Genomic DNA, 25861 nt, shown 5'->3' with positions numbered 1-25861 from the left:
GGGTGAGAAACAGATCAATATTTAAGTTCTTTTTTACTACAAATCTTCACTTTCACGTTCTTCTACTTTTGTTTTTGCCGATTCACATTCTTCGTGCATATCGCCACCTACTGGACACTTATCATATCCCTCACTTTCATATCGCTTCTGAAGATATGGATTTAACCACTGGGGTCTTATGGATTACTTGTGCTTTTTTGACCTTCAAAGTTCTGGCCACCATGCACTTGCATTGTATGGACCTACAGAGCTGAGATATACTTCTAAAAATCTTTGTTTGTGTTCAGCAGAAGAAAGAAAGTCATACACATCTGGGATGGCATGAGGGTGAGTAAATGATGAGAATTTTCATTTTTGGGTGAACTATCCCTCTAACTAAATGCACAGAAATTCAAGAACAGTAAGTGAACTGGTATTACCAAAAAACACATTTTTAAATGGCTTTGCTCAGCTTTTAAAAATACAATAACTGATAATCAAATACCGTTTTATTGCTTGTTGGGTTGGAAAGGGTATGACGAAGGATCAGAAGAGGACACATCTTGTGGCTGTACACCACTTTCCTGCTGAGCACAAGCAGAAATTATAAATCAGAACAAATGACTTCCAAATTCAAATGATTGACCAAATCCTCAAAAAATATTTTTAGAATATAAAAGACAATAGCAGGTTTTTATATAAATTCCACTGAGTGTGCCACTGACCTCAGGAGGGATGGCAGCTGATTGGATGTGGGTGTACTGAGGGATGTAAGCTCCAGGCATTGCGGTGTTGGCAGGAATAAACTGCAGAAGAGCAGAAATGGATTTATTAAAACAGGTGTTAATATTAAATATGAATTAGCATAGAAGCTTATGCCATATTAGTTCAAGGTGCATAAGAGGATCATACGGTTGCAGCGCCGCCTAGAGAGAGATGGCCCATCTGCTGGATGAGGGGATGCAGTGACATAGGATGCTCCATAGAGGGCGACAGAACTGCTCCCTGGAGTCAAGAGATGAGGAGACAACTCTTTTTCAGAGATTAAGATATAATTCTATAAGAGAACTCAGAGGGGCGAAATAATTTAACAGCTGAGCCTTCTTTGCGTGCTATTTTTCAGCACAAAAACCTGCGTCTTATGCATTAACCACTAGTCACCAAGTTTTAACTGGCACCTAAATGCACTGAAATAGCGCTGCGCAATGAGTATGTAAGCATTAGGGCTGTCAATCAATTAAAGATTTTCATCAAGTTAATTATATGATATGTTGATACATTTATCTAATTAATCACATATATCGATATTTGCTGAGAAAGGCAATTAAATAACAATATTTCAATATATAATGATTAAATAATTATAATATAGTTAAATATATTTTATAAATATAATAATTTAGGTAATTAAATGCATTACATTATTGTGGCAGATGAGTAAAGCATTGATAAGTCAATACAAAAAGTTTCTTGAGAAGGCAATATTTTGTTTATTTCCATATTATTAAACATAAGCCTATCATTGACCTACAGTCCACAGCAATACATTTTGCAACAGAATCCGTCAATCTATCCAAGACAGATTTATTATAAGGGCTTTTCTAAAGACGCATCAATGTACACCAGCGTCCGACGGACGCTTTTTAAGTTGTGTTGCATAATAAATACCATGTTTTCAGGTCACTGTCAAATTAAACGTAGTTCGAAACTCTATTTAACTGTGTTTGAACGCAAGAACACATTCTCGACTTGTGCTGCTGCTAGTGCCAAGCAAGCCTGAGTGTGGTTTGTTATCTGTACAGCTGGAGTTTCGCTTACTGCCCCCTGCTGAAAACAGGTGGTACTTCAAGATTGAATTGCTCAGATGGTAGGGATATTCCTTATTACAAATTAATTGCATTAACAAAAAGAGTTATTTTTTTTATATAATTAATCGGACTGAATTAACATGTTAAATCGACAGCCCTAGTTAAGAATGTTCCTTCAGTGAATTGGGTGCTAAAACAACACAGCGCCTGCAAATAACCGCTATAATCGGGCGCAGTTCCTTCTTTGTAATTTCTGCTTACATAGGGGCAAAAGCAGGACATACTGCAGGTAATTCACTCTACTCTTTACACACACACACACACACACACACACACACACACACACACACACACACACACACACACACACATATGGTCTCACTGACTCATGTGAGTCATCTGTTTGGTAATTGGGGTGAAGACAAGGAAAATGCAACAAAGAAATAAATGCGAGAAAGAGGCAGAATATTTTGGCCTTACCGGGTGCTGCATGATGTAAGGCTGATGTGGCATCCATGAGGGATTCTGTGCCTGGAGAAATACACACAGACAGGTGTTAGATCAGGGAGCAGGTGTTAATCAAAAGCACTCACATCAACACAGCCTAAGCGTGAAGATGAGGGAGTTGAGGTAGATCAGTACCTGGTAAGAAGAGATGGGAGAGATGTATGGAGACACTCCTGGTTGAGCCATTAACCGGTTACCCATATGGTAAGGAGTAGCATAGTACCTGTGAAACACAGTTTCATCAAGGTACAATGTTTTTGAGGGTCTATACAACATTTAAACATCAGCTATTCAACGGTAACTGCACAACAGACACCATCTGAGCAACCCAGAGCATATGGGCAAATTATCAGTACAAGTCAAGGCACTGTAAACTTTATTAGTACAAAACAACAAGAAACTCCCTCCTTAATGTGTCATTAGCTCAGTTAACCCCAAAATTAAAATGCTGTCATTTATTTGCAATCATGTCGTTCTAAACCTGCATAAGTTTCTCTCTTTTGTGGAACACAATAGAAGTTTAGCAGAATCTCCGAGCTGCTTTTTTCCATACAATGAAAACGCGGTCAATCTCAGGGTGAGTAAATGACAGAATTTTCATTTTTGGGGTGAACTATTCCATTAATTGGAGCAAAAAATAAGAAAATACTCTCCTTAATGTGCCATTACGTTCACTTGCCTTTAGAATGTAGACTATGTTTACGTGGGTTTGTCTTTATTTTAGAGCACTTTGTGTGGGGTGAAGAAAGTATGGATTATAGGGTATAAAACATCATGGCAGTGCAGATTAATAAACTCAACTGTAGAAGTAGATCTGGCACTACTTTACCCACTCACAAGGTGCATGGATAGAAACAACAGGAATGGTACAGAGGAATCTAGCAACACTTACAGTGAATGAATGAATAACATTAACCAATGCGTTTCGGCACGTAGGCCTTCATATGAAGTCTAATAAAAGGTTTCCACTGCAAGTGTTGCTAGATTCCTCTGTGCTAGTGAAGATTAATGAGCAATTTAAGACACATTTAAGCTGTTTTCTTACCCATTCTGAAGGGCAGTATTAGGGTCATAGGTCAAGGTCATCCCACTCTAAAGGAAAAAAAAGAAAGAAAAAAAAAGCGATTTTTTTTTTACAGAATTATACACATTCAAATACATCATAATGGTAGTTTTGCTTTTTATATTAAACAGTTAAAATATGTTAATAATCATGTTTAATTATGAAGAATGGAAACCAAACAGAGCGTGAAGTATTATGTCATATATAATTAACATGAACAGCTCATTACGCTTCTGGGCACAAACACAAACTCCTGCACCTCTTGTCAGAGACATACATAAACACACAGGTGGAAACGGGACTTACTAGTCTCACCTCTGCGTCTCGTGTCCAGGTTCTGCCATTGGGGATGTATTTCGCCTGACTCTGTCTCTTCTTCTGCCCACCATCAGCAAACTTACACAGCAGCGGCTCTGATGCACCTGTCAAACACACACACACACACACACACACACACACACACACACACAAAAAAAATCAGTAGTCTATAGCCTATATATAGACCCTATAAATGAGACAGACAAGAGAAACAAACAAACAGACAGACAGACAGACAGACAAGATAGCTAGATAGAAAGAAAAAGAAAGAATATGGTGGATATTTACCCAGCATTCCAGAAGAGGACTTAATGAACTTCCCATTAAAGTGAGAGATCACGGCATCACACTTCTCTGTAGAGTCCATCCTAAAAAAGAGGTAAATTTCATATCACATCCACACAGAGGAACAGTATATATAGCCTAAATGACACCATTTCACACATAAACATCCAGAATCTGCACACATACACAAAATCAGTACCCAGATGATGCCGTGAATTCTCACTGACCTGGCAAAACCCACTCCCCGACTCACTCCATTAGTGTCGCGGAGGATGCGGGTGGAGACAACCTGTCCAAAGGGTTTGAGGAGGTTCTCCAGCTCCTGCTCATCCATAGACACAGGCAGGTTGGACAGGTACAGGTTAGTCGGGTCCTGCTCCTGTTGCTGAAAACATAAAACACACAGCACAATCTTATGCAAATGGACGGCTGTAACCACCATAGACATTAAGGTGGACATTCCTTTCAAAATAGGAAGTTTGGGTGGACATATTGATTATATAGATAGATTGACAGACTATATCTTTCTTAAACAAAAAAACAAACAAACAAAAAAGTAGGATTCCCTTATGTCACAGCCATGAATGAGGATATACTAGTGCTAGTCGCAGTTGGCGGATTTAGGCATGGGCGACATGGGCAGTTGCCTAGGGCGGCATCTTGCGGGGGGGCTGTGTTGAAGCGGGTTTCGCCCAGGGCCCCATACAAGCTAGAACCGCTACTGGCTAGTCGGTTGCAGGTGGTATTAGAGGGAGGGACATACTCATTCACTTAATTGGACAAAGATCTGTGTTGAGCAAAATTAGTCATCAACATTTTTTGTAGGGCTGTGTGTATATATATATATATATATATATATATATATATATATATATATATATATATATAAGTAATAATAATACTTAAAAAAAAATAATAATAATAGTAATATAAACAACATTAGACAATACAAAATTGGCTTCAGAAGTCAATATATTGTTTGTTTTATTCCCATATCATTGAACATAAGGCTACAGATGACTGCAGTATGCAATCCATTTTGAAATTGAGTTCATCAATCTTTCCTGTTCTCACAGGACACGTTCTTGAATTACGCCAGTACTTTTAATTGTCGGACTATCTACATATGCATCAGACGGACGCTTTTGGAGCATCTCACTTGTTTTCAGCATCATAAAAGCTGGGTTTTTAGGATGCTGTTTTAAGTTAAAAGTAGTAGAAACTTTGAAAATCGTGTCTCGAGATCCATTCTGTGTCTGCACTACTTGTGAGGTTTGTTGAGGCACGCTGACTGCCCCTTGCTGACGTGGCTTGTAACGTCAAAAACACAATATTAAATGTACTTCAAGCTTGAATTGCTCCAATGGTAGGAAAATATGCACTTTTATTACAGAATTTACATTCGAGTCAGGAAGTATGATTAATTTTGTTACTTTTTTAAACAAATTTTTTATATAATTAATCACCCTAAATTAACAAGTTAAATCGACAGCACTATTCTGTTTCTGTTTTCTGAGAAAAAAAAAAGACTACACTAGCGTGTAGACAGCTTCAAAGCTAATAGACTTGGATTAGGACCTTTTTTTATTTCATATGGTCTTTAACATTGTGCATGAAAGTTGAGAAACAAATTTCATCAGCATTGGTATATAAAGACCTGGGCCAAAACTTTTTTCCAACTGCATGGAATCGTGTATCCAGTCTCTCAAGGCAGAGACCTTAAGGCGCTGGAAGGAGTTTTCATCTTCTGTCTATGCTGCGATTTAGTGCACAAGTACTTTGTGATGCCACAATCAAATTCTATAGTTGCCCCTCAGTTAACAGGGACTTGTGTATTTAAATATGACAATTGATTGGCTGAAGGCAAAATCTTAGTTAGCTATTCTAGATGTATCAGCAGAAATGAGGGAGGGCAAGGATGAGACGTCAGCATTCCTCAACATATATGCGTCAAACATGTTTACATAGCGCGCGCACACACACACACACACACACACACCTAAAAGGGAAGTGGGAGAGTAATATGCTGACAGCAGGGAGGAAGAGGAAAAAGAGGGCAGATTAAAAATTTAAGATACAGGCAGAAACGCTCAGCAGAACCTGGGAGAAGGTCACTGCAGGATTTTTACATGCATACTTCTTTGTCATACTAAAGATACACTGGAAATGTGTGCATTTGCATGTGTGTACATATGACAAAATTATCCCCAGAAGTGAGCAAAATCTCACAAAACCTCCCTTTGTAAAAATGATTCATAAATAAAGTAAATAATGTTTTGGTTTTTTTAATTCTAATTATGGCACGTTTTGCCCTTTTATGTGCAAAAATATTGCAAAAGTAACCAGCAGTTAATTTTCAAAAATGTCACAATAATTTTCACTAATTTCCACATTTACTGAGAACTATTATAAGGTTACTAGTTACTTTATCCACTATATCGTTATCAGTATCTCAATAATATAAAACGCTACTTTAAAAATGGAACATTCCCTAACTCTAAAAATAAATTAATAATTAAATTAATAAATAAATAGAACTTGTTTCACCACACTCAGGCTTGTCAGTTGTCCATGAATTTTGTTTTTGAAATCTTTAACTTGCAGCCTATGTTTTGCCAGACAGTCATTGTAGTCCTAAATGCTGAAAAATTATGTTTAAGTAAATTAATTAATTTAATTTAATTAATTAAAAAAAAAAAAAAAAAATTTTTTTTTTAACACAGTTAAAGCATGAATTAAGTATCATATGTGTAAGCAGGGTTTCTTAAAGGAATAGTTCACCCAAAAATGAGAATTCTCTCATCATTTACTCATGCCATCCCGGATGTGTATGACTTTCTTTCTTCTGCTGAACACAAACTAATATTTTTGGAAGAATAACTTAGCTCTGTAGGTCCATATAATGTAAGTGAAAGGTGGCCAGAACTTTGAAGCTTCAAAAAGCACATAAAGGCAGCATAAAAGTAATTGATAAGACTCAAGTGGTTAAATCCATGTCTTCTGAAGCGATATGATAGGTGTGGGTGAGAAACAGATCAATATTGAAGTCAGTTTTTACTATAAATTCTCCTCCCTGCCTAGTCGGTTGCGATAAGCACGAAGAATGCGAATTGCCAAAAACAAAAGAAGAAGAATGTGGAAGTGAAAATTGTCATTTATAGTAAAAAAGGACCTAAATATTGATCTGTTTCTCACCCACACCTATTTTATCACTTCAGAAGATATAGATTAAACCACTGGTGGCCACCATTAACTTGTATGGTATGGATCTACAGAGCTGAGATACTCTTCTAAAAATCTTTGTTTGTGTTCAGCAGAAGAAAGAAAGTCATACACATCTGGGATGCCGTGAGGTTGAGTAAATGATGAAAGAATTTAAATTTAAAAAATAAAGAAATATTTCTTTAAGGTAAACTACGCTCTGCTAAAATGGTCTAAGGATATGATTTGTAATTTTTAATTATTGAAAATGGTATATATTATTGAAAATTTGCTATATTTAAGTGTAGAATGGCTTACTCACACAAACACACAAAACTACAGTACTTGTGTCATACTCTGTATTGGCCGATGCTCAAAGACTAGGTACTTGGTACTTGCATCAGCCTTAAAGCCTTCAGGTATCAGCACACCACCTAGTACTTAAAATTAGCTTGATATAAAAACAGTAGAAGTATATGGTATAACCTCATTTTGATAGCTAATAAACCTGTGTTTGTGCGTCTATGTGGCTGCACAAGAAATAAAAAAAGGGAGAAAGAGAAGAAGCAAGAAAGATAGAGAATGAATGAATTTCCTGAATCGTCCTCACAGACAAGGCATGAACTAGATACACAGGAAAAGACAGCATTGTCATGAATGGTTGAATGACTCACCTTGGCCATCTGAGCCTGAACTCCGCTGGTCTTTAGCGCTGCAACGGCTTTTTGTGCTGACACAGGACTGTCAAAATCCACAAACCCATAGCCTACAAAGAGGACACACTGTATTAGCACATATCATCTCATCTAAAATCAACCATTACAACAAACATTTATGTTTACAGTATGTGTCAATTAATAATACTATTAATTTTGAGGTCACACAATCACATGACTGAGGTCACTATTTGTATGTGGTCTTTAAAATGATATAATGATTAGAGGTGAATGATTGTGGATTTTGTCTATACCAATAACTAAGGTGGTGAAAAAGGCCAATAACAATTTATCAGCTGATAGTTTTTAAAATTGATTTATAATATGTTAAATATGTTAATATTATATGTTAAAAAAGAACTTTCTTAGACTTTCTGTACTATGACCAAAATGGATAAAATCCCAGACGCAGTTTACTCTGCAACCAAAATCCCAATAATAACTAGAAAAAAACGAAGATTTGGAGCATAACGCTGGATTATGAACAAGCCGGAAATACACATACTTATTTCGGGACTCTTATTTTGAAATGTCGGAGACTTGGCTCAGTTGCAATGCTCTATATTAAACTGTTTACCAAATTAAGTTTTTTATAGCCTTCACCAGATTAAGGACTTTGTATATACTATATATATATATATATATATATATATATATATATCACCAGATTTTAGATTTTTTTTAAGTTATTATTCACAAGATATTAAGTTAGAGACATGATGTATGTGCTGACGGGGCACGTTTCCATTTAATCAACTTTTTCTTTCATGCCCTTGCTTCAATTTAGAACACTTGATTAACTAATCAAAATAACTAAATCTGCATTTAAGTGAGGATAAAAATATGGATGAATATTGTCTGTCAGTGACTGTTTTTATTTCACCTTTAGAGGCCACAGAGGAACAAAAATGAATAAAAAAATATATCATCAACTATCTGCATAGATTTTTGCAGATAACAAAGTGTTCCAAAAAGCAACTATCGGAAACCGATTAATCGGTAGAACCGATATATCGGTCTACCTCTAATCATGACTAGTTGATGGACTGTGGCAATAGCATTGTATAATGATGTGTCAAATGGTGACACCATGGTACTTCGATATATGGTACTGAATGATTTCCATGTTCATATACCATGGTATTTCAAATAATTTTTAACTTGTAGCTTATGTATATAAGATGTCGCTGTAATCTTATCGCATCGCATCTGGTTAGGACACAGTGTTATGAAAATAGTAGAAAAAAATTAATACAAAAATCTCTCAATTTTTAACTGATGTAAAAATTGTTAAAAGACATTTGATAGGCACTGAGCTTTTCTTTAGCATACTGTTTGTATATCTTTGTTTTTACTATTATGTCAGCAGTAGTCAGCCTATCGTTCTTATATTGCGATATACACCATGTATTACAGTTTGATGCACTTCCTGAAAACTAGCCAGTAACTACAAAAGCCAAGTTTTAATCACATTTGGCAATTAGAGGGTGTTCATTTTGGACCCTGGTTACACATATAGACAAGAAAGAACAAAATTGCACAACGAACCTTTGCATTTGTTTGTAGTCTTGTCAAGAATGGCTTTGGTGGACACGATTTTACCATATCTGCTTAGAGAGAGAGCAGAGAGGGAGGGAGAGAGGACAAAGAGAGCAAAAGTGAAACACAAGATCTATGATAATCCTTGAGCCGCGAAAAAATAGCACTACCCAAAAGAGCTCTCCAAGACTATTTTAAACACATTTAATTCAGAAACAAAGAGCTGCTTGTGACAGTGCCATCAGTCCAGGAGCTTTAGACAGATGAGGATTGAGCCGCTTTAATGGAGTGTCCATGAGAAACCTGTTATTACAGCACACAAATCACCACAGTTCAAAGAAAACACTTGTCTTAGCTTGCGTGTGTGTATGAAGAATCTCCTCGCTAATAGTACAGTGAACGGGATGAATACTTAAGTGCACTGCATAGAAGTATTTTGTCTTGTTTTTCAGTAAAAATATCGAAATATTCTAAAAACCAGAATACAGTCTTGTTTTAAGATAAATCTAATAAAATTTAGTGGGTTTTATGCTCAAAACAAGAAAAAAAGTATTTCGCCAATGGGGTAAGAAAAATAAACGTATTTCCCCCTATCAATCTAAGAAATGTCCCTTTGCTTTAAATTTGAAGTTACTAAATTTTGTTAGACTTTATTAAAGACTATTTTAGATATTTTTACTGGAAAACAAGACAAGAACACTCAAAGAAAAATGTATTTTTGCAGTGTGCCTACATGTGGAATGGAATACTAGTGTGCTTACTGTATACTGCACAGTGTGTACTGTATCCTGCCAACTATTTTTGTGTGAAAAAGTACAAATTATGCAACAGTAAACATTTCGAACAGTAGTATGGTACATTATTGTCACATGACCATCACATTGTATGTTTAATTCAGCAAGTGGCATCTAGCTATCATTTCAGGACAAACAAATAAATAAAAAATACAGTTATTTTGCATTTTTGATCCAAGTTTTTTATTTGATAGGACAGAAGAGAAAGGGAGAATGGGATCTCGACTCAACATCAAAAACATTGGAACTCACATCTCCCACTAAGTGTGCAACGATTCACTCATCTCGCGATTCGGTTCGGTTCACAATACTGAACTCACGGTTTGATTCAGTTCACGACTCTTTAAACTTAGCCTGAATCAAGAAAAGTTAAGATTTAAAGTTTTTATTATTATTATTATTATTATTATTATTACTTTAAAGACATATGCAAAACAGTTCCCTTCCTTGAAAATTTAGCTAAAAGTACTATTCTTACAAGTCCTAAATGATACATCAGAGATGTGACTAAAACTCAGCCCAGAAGACGGCAATGGTGACACCAAATGGAAATGTTAGCTAATAATTCTGCTTACTGAAAATATGGAATTATGTTAGATACATATGCTGCTTACACACTGTCACGGATTACATATATTTAAAATATTTTAATTAAAATAATATTTTTCTAAAATAATACTGTCTCATAAATAATACATCTAAATAATCTTCTCAAAAATACATATTTAATGGAAGTGCATGCTTATCCAGTTTAATAATAACAATTTATTGATGAAATTAAATCCGACATGCCATTTGACATTAGGATTTTATTCCCCCAAAGAATTATTATACTTAATATTCAGCATTATATATAGTAGATTAATATGGCACTATCATTAAACCTCTCTAAACTTTCATTTTCTTTTGCTCAGTCAACTCTCCTGCTTCAAACCGACATTCCATCCCCTGCACTGAAAAGGCATGATTCTCTCCCGCTCCTGGTTTCATTTTCAGTTTCTGCAGTTTCAGCTGAACTCATCGTACAACACTTGTGGCTGCTAGTCTGCAATCGTATTTTACAGCTCCTTGTGTGCAGTGAATCAATTTCCATTTGTATGCCCGTGATACGTAGGCTTAGGACATTGAGCGTATTGGATAGAACAGAGGCTAAAAAAATAAAAAAACGTCCCATCTCCACGATGCGCACCGTCTCATTTTTAAACCGTTACACCACTATCTCCCACACAAGCACCACAGTCCAACATGTCTGATGCACATATGCTAGCGTTACACCACGGCTCTGATATGACTGCTTCTCGACTCAAGTGCTTGTGAAGTGAAAAATAAATGTATTTACATTTCTGAAGGATTAGATCTATTGACGCCTGTCTCATGAAGGCTGCGCAGTAAAGAGCCATGACAGCAGCGCTGACTGGGATAGGGCTATTTTTTATTCACCTTCACCAAGGGCTGATTTTTCAAAGCAGAAATTTAAATACTGTCATATATAAAGCATTTTGCATTAAAATTCTTGCCTTGAGGAATGAATAAATGATTATTCATGTACTGCAAAAGAATCACTAAACAAAATTTTGGAGCATGTCCTGTGCAATGATACAAGGGAAGGAAAAGCAGAACAAATCACATTTCACACATAGATTACAAGACTCCAGGCACCAGCGGACCACACAACCTTGGCCTTGACCTATGCGCTCCAGCGGGGAGGACCCGTTTCCTGCCCCCACCGGCAGAATTCCAACAGCAGCTCCCAAAGCAATGCTGTATTTCAGCCTGATGTGAATCAAGGCAAATCAATCTGCCGATTGGCTCTAGCCAATACGTTCACTCACTGTGATTAAAACAGCTGTGAGGTATATCACCACAATACCTCAGAGCTGAATAGATGCATTCCTTATAGTGTTAAACTAAAATATAGGGCTGGTTTTAATAAACATGAAGTCAGTGGTATTGTGCCCACAGTCTGAATGTACATATGACCTTAACTTCACTTTTAACCAGGACACAAGCCAAGAGGATTATAGGCCACCCCCCAACTGACTCTTTACAATCAATCTGGGGGATTACGAAAGTGATGGATGGTCTCCCAGAGGCAGCGAGGGGTAAATGGGGAATGTTTGGAAGGAATACACACAGGATCAGAATGCCTACACACAAACAAGCACATATTTACAGTATGCCTATTTACAAGATATCATACTGATGGGTGAAGGGTTACGTAATAACATTGCCGGTACCAATACTAAGTATTCCACTGTGTTTAGTAGTGCAAAATTAGTAACAGCAGACACACCACATTTTAGGGGAACTAAGCAACCAGTACTTAGAAACGAAACCCAAACGATGTCTGCAGATCTGATCAACATGCGACTTTTCCTGCTCTAACTGCTGAATCATGGCCGTTGGCCCAGTACTGCAGGCATGTGTGTGATGAGCTTCAGAGGGTGACACATGAAGAACTTGTGTAGCATAACCACAGACTAAGATAGAGAGGGTAAGACTCCCTTTTAAACCTGGTATTAAGATGCCTCTCGGGTGATCTGATCACATGTGGCCAGGCGAGACACATTGCTGTTTACACCTGGTCGCTTAAATGCGTCTCCTGTGACCACTTGTGTTTGGATTTCGAGGGGAGGGTCTCTTATTTCATTACGACATACATCAATCACTATGTGAGTGACCTACTGCATGATAATAAACCACAAAAAAGTCAAGACAAAGAAAGTGTGAATAAAACTGGCGCTGCTTCTCCGAAATGTAGTTAAAATTCAATCTAAGCACAAACACAACATTTCAAACAGAATACTCCATTGTTTTAGAGTACCTGTATTAACCTGAGCTTCAGATGTGTGCTTGTCATATGTGTCCCTGCATATTGATATCAGACACACTGATCCGTGATGTTTTGTGAAGTTCTCTTGCTTGTGTATGTATTTGCTTTTTTAAATTTCCTTTTAAAGCTGCGCGTAACCAGAAAAGTTTAATGGCTTGTTTTGACACTTCACTGCTGTCCGGGATGCATTCAGGGGTGCGTTTTGCCAAAACTACTGTTAGCCAACTATGGTCGCATGTTCCACCGTTACCAACATAGTTCAACGATTAGGTGTTTCCCAAAACCGTAGTTCCAATGAACATTCGCAAATGTTCATTCCATACATATGATTCTTAATCACACTTACAGTATATAAGTTATTAATGACATTATTCTGTTAATTGATCATGAAGTAATGACATTGCATGACATGATTTACACAATAATTACTTACATTTGATCTGGCATTTCAATGCTACTTTGATGCACCAAGTCACAAGTATCACCTATTATGTACTCATTTCTACATGTTAAACTACTGGATGAATTCCCAGTGTATTAGAAAAGCACTAACTCAAAACACATGTTAAAAAATTACAGAGTATTTTTTGTCATCAAATGGGACATTATATTTTGTATTTAAATTCAGATTGTGAAGGGTTTAACTTCTTTGTCACTGAAAAGCATGTTGAAAATCGTATGTTTGTTACCATGCAGTACCACACAGCTTTACCAGAGCCCCATATGCCAGACCCAGTCTGTATCTTTCACTCCATATATATTTAATTCTATAACTTTCATTGTGTCAAGAATAAAAGTGACGTTCTTATTGGTTTTTGAAAAGTGTGCATATGTATGTGCTCAAGTGCGGTAAAGTGAGGTAAGAGGGAAACCCCACTATTGCAGCTCAATGCTGCGACAGGTCGCAATGAAAACAAACACACAAGCAACAGAGGGGCATGTGAAAATAAAGTGAAACAATGGAGAACAGAAAATAACAGAAGTAGTCCTCAGATGCCATGTTCGTCATTTACAGCATTGTTGCGGGGAAATAACGTTGCTGTGGAGATGCTTACTGACCAAACCGCTTGAATACGGTAAAGAGTACACCACTTACAAAATGCATATAAACGTAAATGTCTATTTCGTGTCTTAAGCAGTTTTTTCACAATAAATGGCTTTCTGTTCATGTAAATGAGCTGTTAAAATTTGATATCCAATTGATTAGAGGTTATTACTCCATCCCCTGAGTAACGTCATTAACGACAACTCTACATTGTTGAACCAACGTGGTTCGAACGATGGATATGTGACATAGTTACTAGGGTCGTGACTAGCTAGTTCATTTATTCTCTAACGATGCATCGTACTATGGTGGTTAAGCAGTGAGTTACGTCGTTGTATGGGAAATGCACCCCAGGACAGATTAGCATTAGGCATGGGCGATACTTATTTTCTTTACAATCCGATATCAAGTAATATAAAGGCCAATATCACCGATACCTAACCTCTATAAAATTTTTTATTATTAATTAATTCTTGGGATAAAAATGGCAATTCTAAATATTATTTTTGAAATCCATATTTTTTAATTTATAGGCCTAAAATTAAAAATTATTAGACCTCTGTTTTGTTTAACCTTACAAATATTAACCATGTTTTTACTACAGTAATGACTGATGTTTTGATAGCTCAGTGACAGTAATCATAGTTTAACCATGGTATTTGTAGTAAAACCATAGTAACCACAACAATTAATCAAAGTTACTACAGTCATGGTTACTACAATATTACTATAGTAAAACCATGGTTACTATATGGATTACTGTGGAAAACCATTGTTTACTGTATCAAAACCATGCTTTCTGCCAAAAACATGGTTACACAGTCGTGGTTACTACAGTCATGGTTACTATAAAGTGACAATGTACTTCAACCAAATCAATGGAGAATGGAATTCAATGTTGTAAACTTTATGCACTCCACGGTTGCAGCTTGCCCTTAGTAGCGGAAGTGGTGGTGAGGTTACCTTTCTTAGGATTCTGGCCTGACAAAACAATTGTAAATAAAGGTGAATTTGACAAATACAAAACTTCTGTAAAGACAGCACATTACAAATGTGAGTTAAATGCTTTACCATCACCATGCGTTGCATTTTCAGTGTGAACACTCTACTCACACTACTTACGCCACAAAATGGCGTAGAATAGTGCAGAAGTATGAGATTTTAGACACACCTTTTGTTTCACTGTAGAAACAAATTCTGATGGTCCTCGTTACAGATTAGAGTGAATTTCTTCTAAATTTGAACATATCTGTTAAAGTGCACCTATTATGATTTTTAAACGTGCCTAATTTTCTTTTAAAGATCTCAAACAATACATCTACATGCATCCAAGGTCAAAAAACACTTTAATTTGCATTACCTTTTTTTCCCAGTGTCAAAAACAACTCGTTCAATGATCCGTTCTAAAGATTCATTCTAAACTCCTCCTTTCAGACAGCCTACTCTGATCTGATTGGTCAGATGTCCCAGTCTGTTGTGATTGGTCTACCGCTTACAGCACGTGTCGGAAAGGAAATGCCCACTACCATATCCGAGTTTCAGCTCCGTCTGAAAAAATGTCTGTTTTACCTTACCAATTTGAGCCCGAGTCCGATAGTGATACATCGGAAGATCAACCCAAACCACCATCGCAAGCATGAAGAGAACAGGACGTTTCTCAGTGGTAAGTTTATATGTAGTTTGACAATAACGTGAGTTAGCCAGTTAGCAGAGGCTAACAGCTAACAGGCTAACAGCGTGCACTGGCTGTACATGTAAACAGACCAGAGGCTGGTTTTTTGTTACCAATTTACATAGGTTAGCACAGGAAGTACGTCTGGAATTACTAACGACTCATTTCATATGTTCAGAATCGGTTCTTTCTTTTGGGAGTCAATAACTCCATATTTTGTGCACTTTGATTTTTGAAACTTTGCAGAATTTTTTCATTTACAAACAGCCATATAACACACTACATGAAAGGTAATATTTGAAAAACCATAATAGGTGCTCTTTAAGACTATCAATACCAAATCAAACAAAGTTGAATTCTAGCAAAACTTTAGTACTACCTAAAAAAAAAAAAAAAAATAAAAAATAAAAATACGCAGAATAGCGTATCGGTAATATCATACTGCGCTTGCAAGCCTATTTCTGCAATATCAACCTCGGTTTTCACCATCTCTTGCTTGACTTAAGATATGTCAGAGATTATTTAGCAGAGATGGGCCACTTCTATAAAAATGAATGGGAGAAATTGGAATGCCCAATGGTCTTCTGATGACTCTGAGCACCCAATGGTCAATGGATGTAGAAAGGAAGTCCCACCTTATAGTTAAAAGAGCCAATCACCTTTTAGATACAGACATCACCTGTCAATCAACTCTGGAACGCGCATGCGCATTAGCTATATATATTAGCCAGGAAAATTGCGTTGTGTAGCGTAATATGAGGTAAATAATCAAAATTTATGATTCCAGTATTGTCAGATTTTATTGCTGATTTGAAATATGTTCTTTGATCGTAATCTTGACCAACCGTTTTTGAGATTTTGGTCTTTCTCCATTCAAGTAGATAGGAGCTGCACTGACATGACTGGAGCATTCCAAAGATGGCCGACAGTGGACTGACTTGCTAGAAAGACTTTGGATATATATTTAGACATAAAACTAAGATAAATTTACACAAAATTGGCAAAAAAAATTTAAAACAATCATGATGAACAATAAACAATCCGAGATGATTGCAGGACACCACTTGCTGTATTAAGACTTGGTCACATTTACCAGCTAAATACAGTAATCCCAATGGGAATGGCAATCAAGACTTTCGCCTGATAGACTTCCGTGGTGAAGAATTTTACCTATGTGAACTTCACATGGGGTTCAGTGTTGGTGAACTTCGACTCACAAATTCACACCGTTGACCAATAGGAAATTGCTTGGTTTGGCAGTGGCCTCTCTGTGGGTGATGCTTCATACATAGCTACACTGAATATTCACAATGGACGAGGAAATCATTTTAGTGGTGAGTTGCTGTATAACTTCACTCTCCTGGAGTAAAAAGTGCAGCATAAAAAATTATCTTCTTAAAAAGTAGCTTTTATGAGTTTCACACCCCCTTAACATCCGCCCATACCTTCTTTGCCTGCAGAATATTGCCTTACAAAGATATATGTCGAAGCCTTTAAACATGCAACATCATGAGGTCATGTGACAGCATAGCAAAAGACAGTTTGAAAAAAATATTTTTGGATACAGCACACTAATTCACATAGTATTTTGAAAAAACTAAAGTAGGCACCAAACGGTGAATGTTTTGCAATTTTCAGTAAGCAGTGTCTAGTATTCCATTTCAAACATATCCAATGTGACTGGCTATGATATCATCAACATGGGTGGTATGGTTTTAACTGGTTATTAGTGGTGTAGTCTTGAAATGAGCTGAAACATTGGTGTTTGCAGTGTACACAAGGGCTCATGAGGGTTTATGCTATAACCTGGCCTAATTCTGACAATCTCACACATTCAAGCAGTTAACTGACGCCTGCTCTGATGTGCTACAAAATCTCATATTTAAGGTTAAATAGAAAAATGACTGAAAATATATTTGCCATAGACAAGGTTTAATGCACATCAATGATACCAACTGATAACCAAGGTGATTTTGTCATAACAGTAACCGCTGCTTTAAAAAATACTCACGGCTGGCAAAGTTGGACCAGGTCATGATCAGTGGTTCCAGGTGGTAACCCGCGGATATAGAGGTTTGTTTTGCTGAGTTGCTCCCAGCCGAATGTGCTGCTGCTGCTGCTGTTGTTAGTGCTGCTGTTGGTGCTCGGGCTGGACGGGGCCATGGGGAGAGTGGGCGGAGCAACAGGAGGCTGTCATGGAACAAAGATTTAATTGATTTGACAGAAATAATGTTTGGCACTAAAACTTTTTACCATGCAATTTAAATAGAGTTTAGTCATGACAACTCACAGAAAGATTAAGCATGTTAATGTGGGTATGACACATTGATAGGATATTGGACTTGAACTATTCGACTGGAACAACATGAAAGACAATTGGCCTGACATATCACATGTGGGTGAGCTGATTGGCTTACAGATAACAAGTTCAAATAAAATATTAGCTTGCACCACAGGGCTCCAGACTAAAAAAATGACTTATGAGCCATTGGCTCCTAAACTGAAACATTAAGGAGCCAAATGGTTATTATTAATCACCAAATCACACAATTGCTCAATTTAGATTGCTGTTCAGAAACAAGATAGAAAGCAGAAGAAAAGACAGCTGATAACCCATTAATCAAAGGTTTAATAACCAATATATATAGTTGAGAAGAGAAGTGTGCCTTCCCTTTTGTCTCATAAATGTTCACACCCCTTTCATAATTTATACAAATATAAGAGATAAAATATATGTTTTTTTATTTAATATTGCTCTTCACAATCTACATTACAGATAATTACATAAATTATAGTAAACATAAAGTAGTTTGTTGCCTTCTTGAGCATCAATGGATGTTTGCACCTCGTGTAATAGTTGTGAACAAGTCCATCAATTGTCCTAAGTGTCAAAAGCTTGATCTCATATATATATATATATATATATATGATATGGGACTTTTAATTATAAAGAAGCCTGAAATTCACAGGGGAATCTTATTTTGAAATGTCTCCACACCCAGTTGTGAACTCACTGATGGCTGATTCGCTGAGAAAGTGAATCTGATTCAAACTGCTAACCTTAGCTCCTGAGTTCAAACCCTCAGTTCTTTTCGAGTGATTCATGAAAAAGATCCGGTTCAAAAGAGTCATTTGGTCACGGCTCTCATGTGCTGGGTTTGTTGTTGCGTGCGGTGCAGCGAGCTCGTCAGAAACAGAACGGGTGAAAAGCGGCGCGAGACACACTGGCGCTCTAAAGATATATTCAATAACTCACAAGATATCTGACAGAAACCGCATATGAACGCACACAACCCGACTGTCGCCAATGGCGACTAGATTTTAAATTATAGTCGCAATAAATTATTTTTGGTCACATTTGCTACCATTTTAGTCGCAGTCTGGAGCCCTGCACCATGTAGAGTTTCATGCCAGAACTTTCATTTCTCATACAGTTGATAGCCATTTTTTTGTAATGTTGTCCTGTTAAAATCTCTTTTGCTTCTACAGCACCAAACCTAGGTCAATATGAAATCAAAATTGACCACAAACCATAAGGTACTTTCTTAATACACGTTCCTGGAGTTATTGTTCGTGATTCATTGATGTTCATTAAGCCAAGTGCACACTACATGAATTGCAGTTGTCATCCTGCAACTTGATTTCCGTCATGCTGGTGTGCGCTCTACACAACTGATCGCAGACTGGGTGTATCAACTACATGACTAATCGTATCCAACTAAAGCCCTGTGTACACTAGTATACAAGGTATCACAAGTGTACACCAGTGTACAAGCGAGACACATAACAAGCGAGACAAATAACCGTTACACCTGGTCGGACTCGTCAATTTTGACCACTTGTGTTTGGATTTAGAGGGGAGAGTCTCTGATTTCATGAGGACACTTCAATTATTATGTCTGTGCATTACTGAATTATAATAAAGCTCAAGAAAAGTTAAAAGAAGAAAAAGAAAGCACTTAAAACCGGCGAACAGTTTCTCTTATTAGACTTGCATTTAATTGTATGCTTATTTCCCTTTAAATCCAAACGTAACAGGCAAAAAAAAAAAAAAACAGCCATTACAGCTGTCTTTAGCATTGTCCCATTTCAAACGGATCGCCCAAAAGAAATTAATTCACAAACTCGTTCAGTTTATTCTTGATAACATTAACAAACATGAAAGAACAGCTCACGCCCTTTTTTAGCGCTTATTTAAACTTGAAAAAGAGAAAAAACAGCTGAAAATAATAAATGGAGGAGGAAGATGTGGGTGATGTTTTATTTTATTTTCTAATTATTTTTGTCTCCTGCTTCCCAATACCTTGCTCTCCTCTTGCGCCCTCTCTATATTTCATAGGCTGTTGCTCATTGTCGGTCTCTTGTTCGTCGGGACAGTGCACACACCTGACGACAAGATATCAAACTGGTTTGAAATCCGTTGTTGTGTTTGCAACTTGTCGGAGATTGTCCCAGGAGTGCGCACTCTACAAGACTCTGTTGGTCGGGAGATCTGAGACTTCTCGTTGCAGACCAGTTGCCAGCTCAAAACATTTAAGGAGATGAGCTTGTGTCGTGTAAGATACACTAGGCTTTAGTCCTAAGGAATAATCTCTAATAAACTTGCACTGCCTCTGAAACGTCTGTGCTCTTTGGAAACCAAGAGTCACCAAGCTCTCTTATTTTTCAACCCCTCCCCTCCTGTCCTCTCCATCAGTCATAAAAAGACCACTTTTCGCGATCCAATCACTTTCCGATGATGGATCAAATCAAGTCCCTCCCTACATTGTTTTCTTGTTGAATATTTTGTTTCACTCAAAAATACATTACGAAGAAATCAAATCACTGAAGTAAAATGGGTTGCGAACGGTATCTCATGTGGACTTTAATGATCCCATCCCTGAGTTTCTGAAAAAAAAAAAAAATCCTTTATTTACTGATATATCACATGACAATGGAGTGAAAAGAAAATACCCCCGCCTCACTCTCCCCTCAAACTCGCTGTGGCAGGGCGACTCTATTTGTCATGATGATATCTTCAACTCTATCTGTAGTTAACTGTTGTTGTTATTAAACAGTCAGCCATCGCCAGTGAGTCTACCCACATCCATGGCTTCCAACAGTCTAATTCCCATTAAAGCAAAGCATAAATAGGCCTAGAGGCACAAACAACCCTTCAACTTTCATATCAGTCCAATCTACGTATTCTTCCAGAACTGAACGTTTTGGGATTTCACTGGACAAACCCCCATTTAACTCTGCAGAAATTCATAATACGGCCCCTATTCCTTTCAATACTTGCCACATGGTTGTGTGCAATGATTAAGATGTGTTTAAAAGGTCATGCAACCTGAAAAACAAGACAAATTATCAGAGCACTTAGTGAGATAAATGAAAATTAAGTTTTGTTCACCTTTCAGTGCCAGTTATTCTCATGAGACAAAATATTTGGTCGGGGGTAAAAAATAGATGAGTTTGACTCATTACCAAACCACAGTGCCAAACTCATATGTTCTTTCATACTGTAAGCGCTGCAAGTCTTGATTTCCTCAAAACTCTGCTGTAGTAGAGAGGAAGGAATGTTTTCAGAGAAATATCGCATGACGCAGGAGAGCTCTGGGATACAGGATGTGTGGGCCTCTTGCCCACCCCGAGCAGTGGCCACCACAGCCCACATCACTGACTCACTTCCTGTTTCTTAGTCATTCATTAAAGCGGCTCCATTTCTCGCAGCCGTCACAAAATGGCATCCTGTTAAATATCAACGGCAACTGAACACAGAACAAAATCACCACAAAAGTGACGGCTAAATCTCATAACAAGTGGCATGGTTCAAACTCATGCAATTCATACAAGAAAATATGACACAGATATTATAAATGCAGTGCATTTGTAGGAGCACATATGTGTGTATGGGTTTACTAAGCTAAAGTTTGGGGACAAAATTGTCCCCAGAAGTTAGCTAGATGACATAACCTCCATTTGAGAAAATCTGGGGATGCCTTTAATTGGTAAAATGATCCATGAATAAATAACAGAGCTGCCAAAATTAACGCATTAACACATGCAATTAATTTAAAAGATTTAATGCGTACATTATTCTTAATCGCAATTAACGCATTTACCATTAATACAGCACAAACCAGCATAAACACTTGTAAAAAGGGTGGAACCTTTGCGATGTGTCTGCCCGAATTCATTACACTGAAGCACACTTCACAACACACACACAACAGTGATTCAGTGTCAGTGATCAAATGATGGAGAAAAGAGCTCTTAAAGCTATTTGTAGTACAAGACAAACACAGATGGGACTTGTTACAGAAATTAAGTTTTTTTCAGCCAAAGTAAGGTGCACTTTAATTACCACAGATTCACGCCAAATCTTAACTATCACCAAAATGCAGAATGAGACATTTGTGTCTGCAAGCGCTTTTCATGTGGAGTTCAAAGCAGTGCTGACGCTCTGACGTGAATCATGAACGTGGCTTCACGATTAGTTTAACAAAGCAGATAGCTACAGTATACCAGCAGATTAATATTGTGGAGGATGAGAGTTCTGAATTGATGAATTGATGCCCATTGCAATGAATATGCAACTTATGTGGGGACTAGTTTTTTCAATTAGTCAAACTCCCACTTAGACTTTGGGAAATGTTTAAATTGTACTTGATTTGGTGCTATTTAAGTGCATTTCTATCTTTAAACTGTGGAAGGCTTTGTTTGAAAAAGTTAATAAAGCATTATTTTGTTACATATTGTTTTCTTTTCTAAGAAGGAAATAAATGCACTTTGACAGGAACAGAAGTATATTTAGAGTCAAATTTCATCACTTTCAAAATCTACGTTTAATCGCGATTAACTACGAAAAATCATACGATTAGTCGCGATTAAAAGTTTTAATTGACTGACAGCACTAATAAATAAATAATATTTTTTATTCTAAGAATGCCAGATGTTTAGGGGTTAGGGTTAGTCTGTATTACTTATAATTAATGTTATAAAAACAACTTAGGGGCCTGGGTAGCTCAGTGGTAAAATACGCTAGCTACCACCCCTGGAGGTTGCTAGTTCGCTAGTTCGAATCCCAGGGCGTGCTGAGTGACTCCAGCTAGGTCTCCTAAGCAACCAAATTGGCCCGGTTGCTAGGGAGGGTAGAGTCACATGGGGTAACCTCCTCGTGGTCGCTATAATGTGGTTTGTTCTCGGTGGGGCACATGGTGAATTGAGTGTGGTTGCCGCGGTGGATGGCGTGAAGCCTCCACATGCGCTATGTCTCCGTGGCAATGCGCTCAACAAGCCACATGATAAGATGTGTGGGTTGACTGTCTCAGACACGGAGGCAACTGGGATTCGTCCTCCGCCACCTGGACTGAGGTGAATCACTATGTGACCACGAGGACTTAGAGCGCATTGGGAATTGGGCATTCCATGTTATGTAAAAAACAATAGAAGTTTATGGTATGTCCCTATTTAGATAAAAGCTAAGTGAACCTGTGTGTGAGTATTTGTATGCCCCCACTACATAAAAGGCCACCTCACTGTAACTGTATTGGGGTTAGTTGGAGTTTCTTGTGTTTTTGACACACTGACCCATTTCTGCACCCAAACTTGTGCGCTCAGGTGAAATTGGTCTTGGCCCCATAAGCTTGTTAGTGCTTGTTAATTACTGAGGCAAGAGATCAAGCAACTTTTCCTTCCATAAGGTACACAAGTGCGTGAAAATCACGTACTGATAGAGAGGGATAATTAGAAGGAACATATAGCAGAAATTAAGGGATGCTCTTAAGGAACGAATGAACCTCAAATTAAAATGAGAAAGGTGAAAAGATGGACAGATGGAGATAATGTCCCAGTTACCCCTGCAATCTGTCAGGTGACTACTATTCCTTCTTTCTTTTTCCATTCAAGATTAAATTCGATAGATTTCAGCTGTATTAAAACTATTCCGAGATTGCCTGGGGAACATGTCCAGCTTTATCAATAAAAAAAATAAATAGCAAAGTCATGGGAAGGGTAACCAAGGCAGAACAGCCTAAGCATTGAGCGAACAAGAGGCAGGGGGATCACATTCAATATCCAAGCCACTCTCATACATCTGTGTGTCCCTTGGGTCCTGAGTCGTTCTAGACCATATGGTTCCTATAAACTGTGAAATTCTGAAGCCAATTAACTTCTGTTGCCTCTTATCACAGCCATCACTGAGCTCGGCCACATGAGCTCTTATGCAAATGCATGTGTAAATGTGTGATTTCATGCAGTGGGTGTGTGTGTGTCATCCATAAATTCTCACATTTACAGAACTGTAATGTATATGACAAGCAATGTTTAAATATAATCTCGTAAACCACGCCCACTGCTGGCCCACTAACTGCTGGAACACATCGGATTTGCTCATAAATATTCATCAGACAGAGATTCTTCAGAACACACCCAGCAATCTCCTAACACAAGTTGCTGTGAGAGACTTTCATCACATACTTCTCACATCCTCACCATCAACACCAACTCTGTTAATATTCTTATCATAATAAGATATTCCTCACGTAGTGACCCTTTAGACAATGTAACAAGACAGAAGGGATTTATTTAATCACTTTGACTTCCCTTACATCATTTACATAACACATAAAAACGTATTCAAACGTAATAAAGTAAAATACCACTTTAGTATAATCTCGTTTTTATGTATGGCCTCTTTTTGATAAGTAAAGAAAAAAAAAAAAAAAAAACTGGTGTCCGGAATTGACTTCCAGGTGCGTCAATAGACTTTTATAAATATGACACTGTGCGATTGTACAGTAAATTGTGTTTTATGTTAAACAAAATAGCATGAATTGGTTACATATTTATGTAATTAGACGTAAAGGCCTAATTACAAAAGCAGAATCGTTAGTTAACCCGTCTCAATAAAACGAAAATCGAGTAGTGATGTGGCTGTGTCTCAAAACCTAGTACGCTGCCTACCTAGACAGCACTTTTGGGCATCATATGTGCGTGCAACATTTTTGGCATTTTAAACGTTTCGATTTACCCCAAAAATTTTGCCCGGGCTTTAATGATCAGAAATGCTATTTAGGTAGGCAGCTCATAGGTTTTGGTTCACAGCCATTGTACGCGTGTGTGCGTGCAAGAATAAGAGGAGTTAAATAAATTCTGTCCCAGGTAAAGGATCCACTTACCTACTGTGAGTCCATCCCATTGCATTATATATTTTTTAGCATTAATACCCATCGCAATGTATCCCACTTTACATACCTGCTTTCGATACGGAGTTCTTACTGGATTGGCCGTATTTGCGAAGATCATCCTGTATTCCGTTGCGTTTTCTGACCCAACGATGTTTTAAAAAAAAAAAAAAAAATCCCAAAATCAGATGGTCGATGTTATGTTACAGTACAGAACTGTAAATTTTCCACATCGCACACTTTTAATGCTGGTAATCCGTGCTTGAGCAGAGGAGATTTCGATTAAATAAAAAAACTCGTTCTTGATCGCCGTTCATCGATGGTTTATTCCCACCTTGAGTCGTCCGAACAGTTTCGGTAAATCGCCCGGTTCATTGATCTCGGTTCTGTTGCCTGCAGCGAAGACCCACCTACCGAGGAACGATCCACCTTGCAGTCACACTGCAGGGTGATGGCGAATCTAATCAACATCAGTTGATTTTCCTCACATTAATGCAAATTATACACATGCTGGAAACATCTCACTGTATAAAACACGTTTTCTAAAATTATAAAGACAAACAAAAAAAGAAGATACAAACAGTCTAATATTTAGTTAGCACCAAAAGTCCCCCCGTCCCCCCCCCCCCCAGATGCGGGTTGGTTCAATCCCACACGCAAGCAGCACATTCCACAACCTCGCCATCAGATCCCATCTACAATACACAGCCACAGAAACAGCACTCTGCAGAACCTAATTAACAGTTTTCGTTATATCTGAATGCTATTCATACTTTATTACATTGGGACAGACAACCTTGAGGGAGACAAAAGTGGTATAATGGCAGAGGGGTGTGAACTAGTTCCCACTTGCAACAGTACTAACAAGGCAGAAATGAGATGACACATCGGGTTGCCCGGGGCCTGTCTTATCTACTTTTTTGTCATGGTAATG

At 37.6% G+C, this 25861-nt stretch overlaps 1 protein-coding gene across 5 annotated transcripts in view; it reads right to left on the bottom strand.

Moving 5' to 3' along the window:
- rbms1a (RNA binding motif, single stranded interacting protein 1a) overlaps positions 1-25307 on the bottom strand; it is a 28263-nt gene extending 2956 nt beyond the window's left edge. For 2 of the 5 annotated variants that reach the window (XM_051673231.1, XM_051673232.1), the window contains exons 1-13: positions 24998-25307; positions 17772-17950; positions 9426-9484; positions 7836-7927; positions 4188-4345; positions 3964-4043; positions 3664-3779; positions 3340-3386; positions 2430-2517; positions 2268-2318; positions 892-984; positions 705-785; positions 485-566 (exon numbers count right to left, since the gene is read on the bottom strand). In XM_051673231.1, coding sequence (XP_051529191.1) covers positions 489-566; positions 705-785; positions 892-984; positions 2268-2318; positions 2430-2517; positions 3340-3386; positions 3664-3779; positions 3964-4043; positions 4188-4345; positions 7836-7927; positions 9426-9484; positions 17772-17950; positions 24998-25048 — 1173 coding nt within the window. In that variant the 5' untranslated portion in view covers positions 25049-25307 and the 3' untranslated portion in view covers positions 485-488. The remainder of the gene's footprint in view (positions 1-484; positions 567-704; positions 786-891; positions 985-2267; positions 2319-2429; positions 2518-3339; positions 3387-3663; positions 3780-3963; positions 4044-4187; positions 4346-7835; positions 7928-9425; positions 9485-17771; positions 17951-24997) is intronic. The other 3 variants (XM_051673233.1, XM_051673234.1, XM_051673235.1) reach the window with 2 other exon arrangements.
- Between the last annotated feature and the right edge of the window lie 554 nt (positions 25308-25861).

This window comes from Myxocyprinus asiaticus, chromosome 35 (genome assembly GCF_019703515.2).
Source record: "Myxocyprinus asiaticus isolate MX2 ecotype Aquarium Trade chromosome 35, UBuf_Myxa_2, whole genome shotgun sequence".
Classification (NCBI taxonomy): domain Eukaryota; kingdom Metazoa; phylum Chordata; class Actinopteri; order Cypriniformes; family Catostomidae; genus Myxocyprinus; species Myxocyprinus asiaticus.
This window is presented reverse-complemented; position numbering and strand designations above follow the sequence as displayed.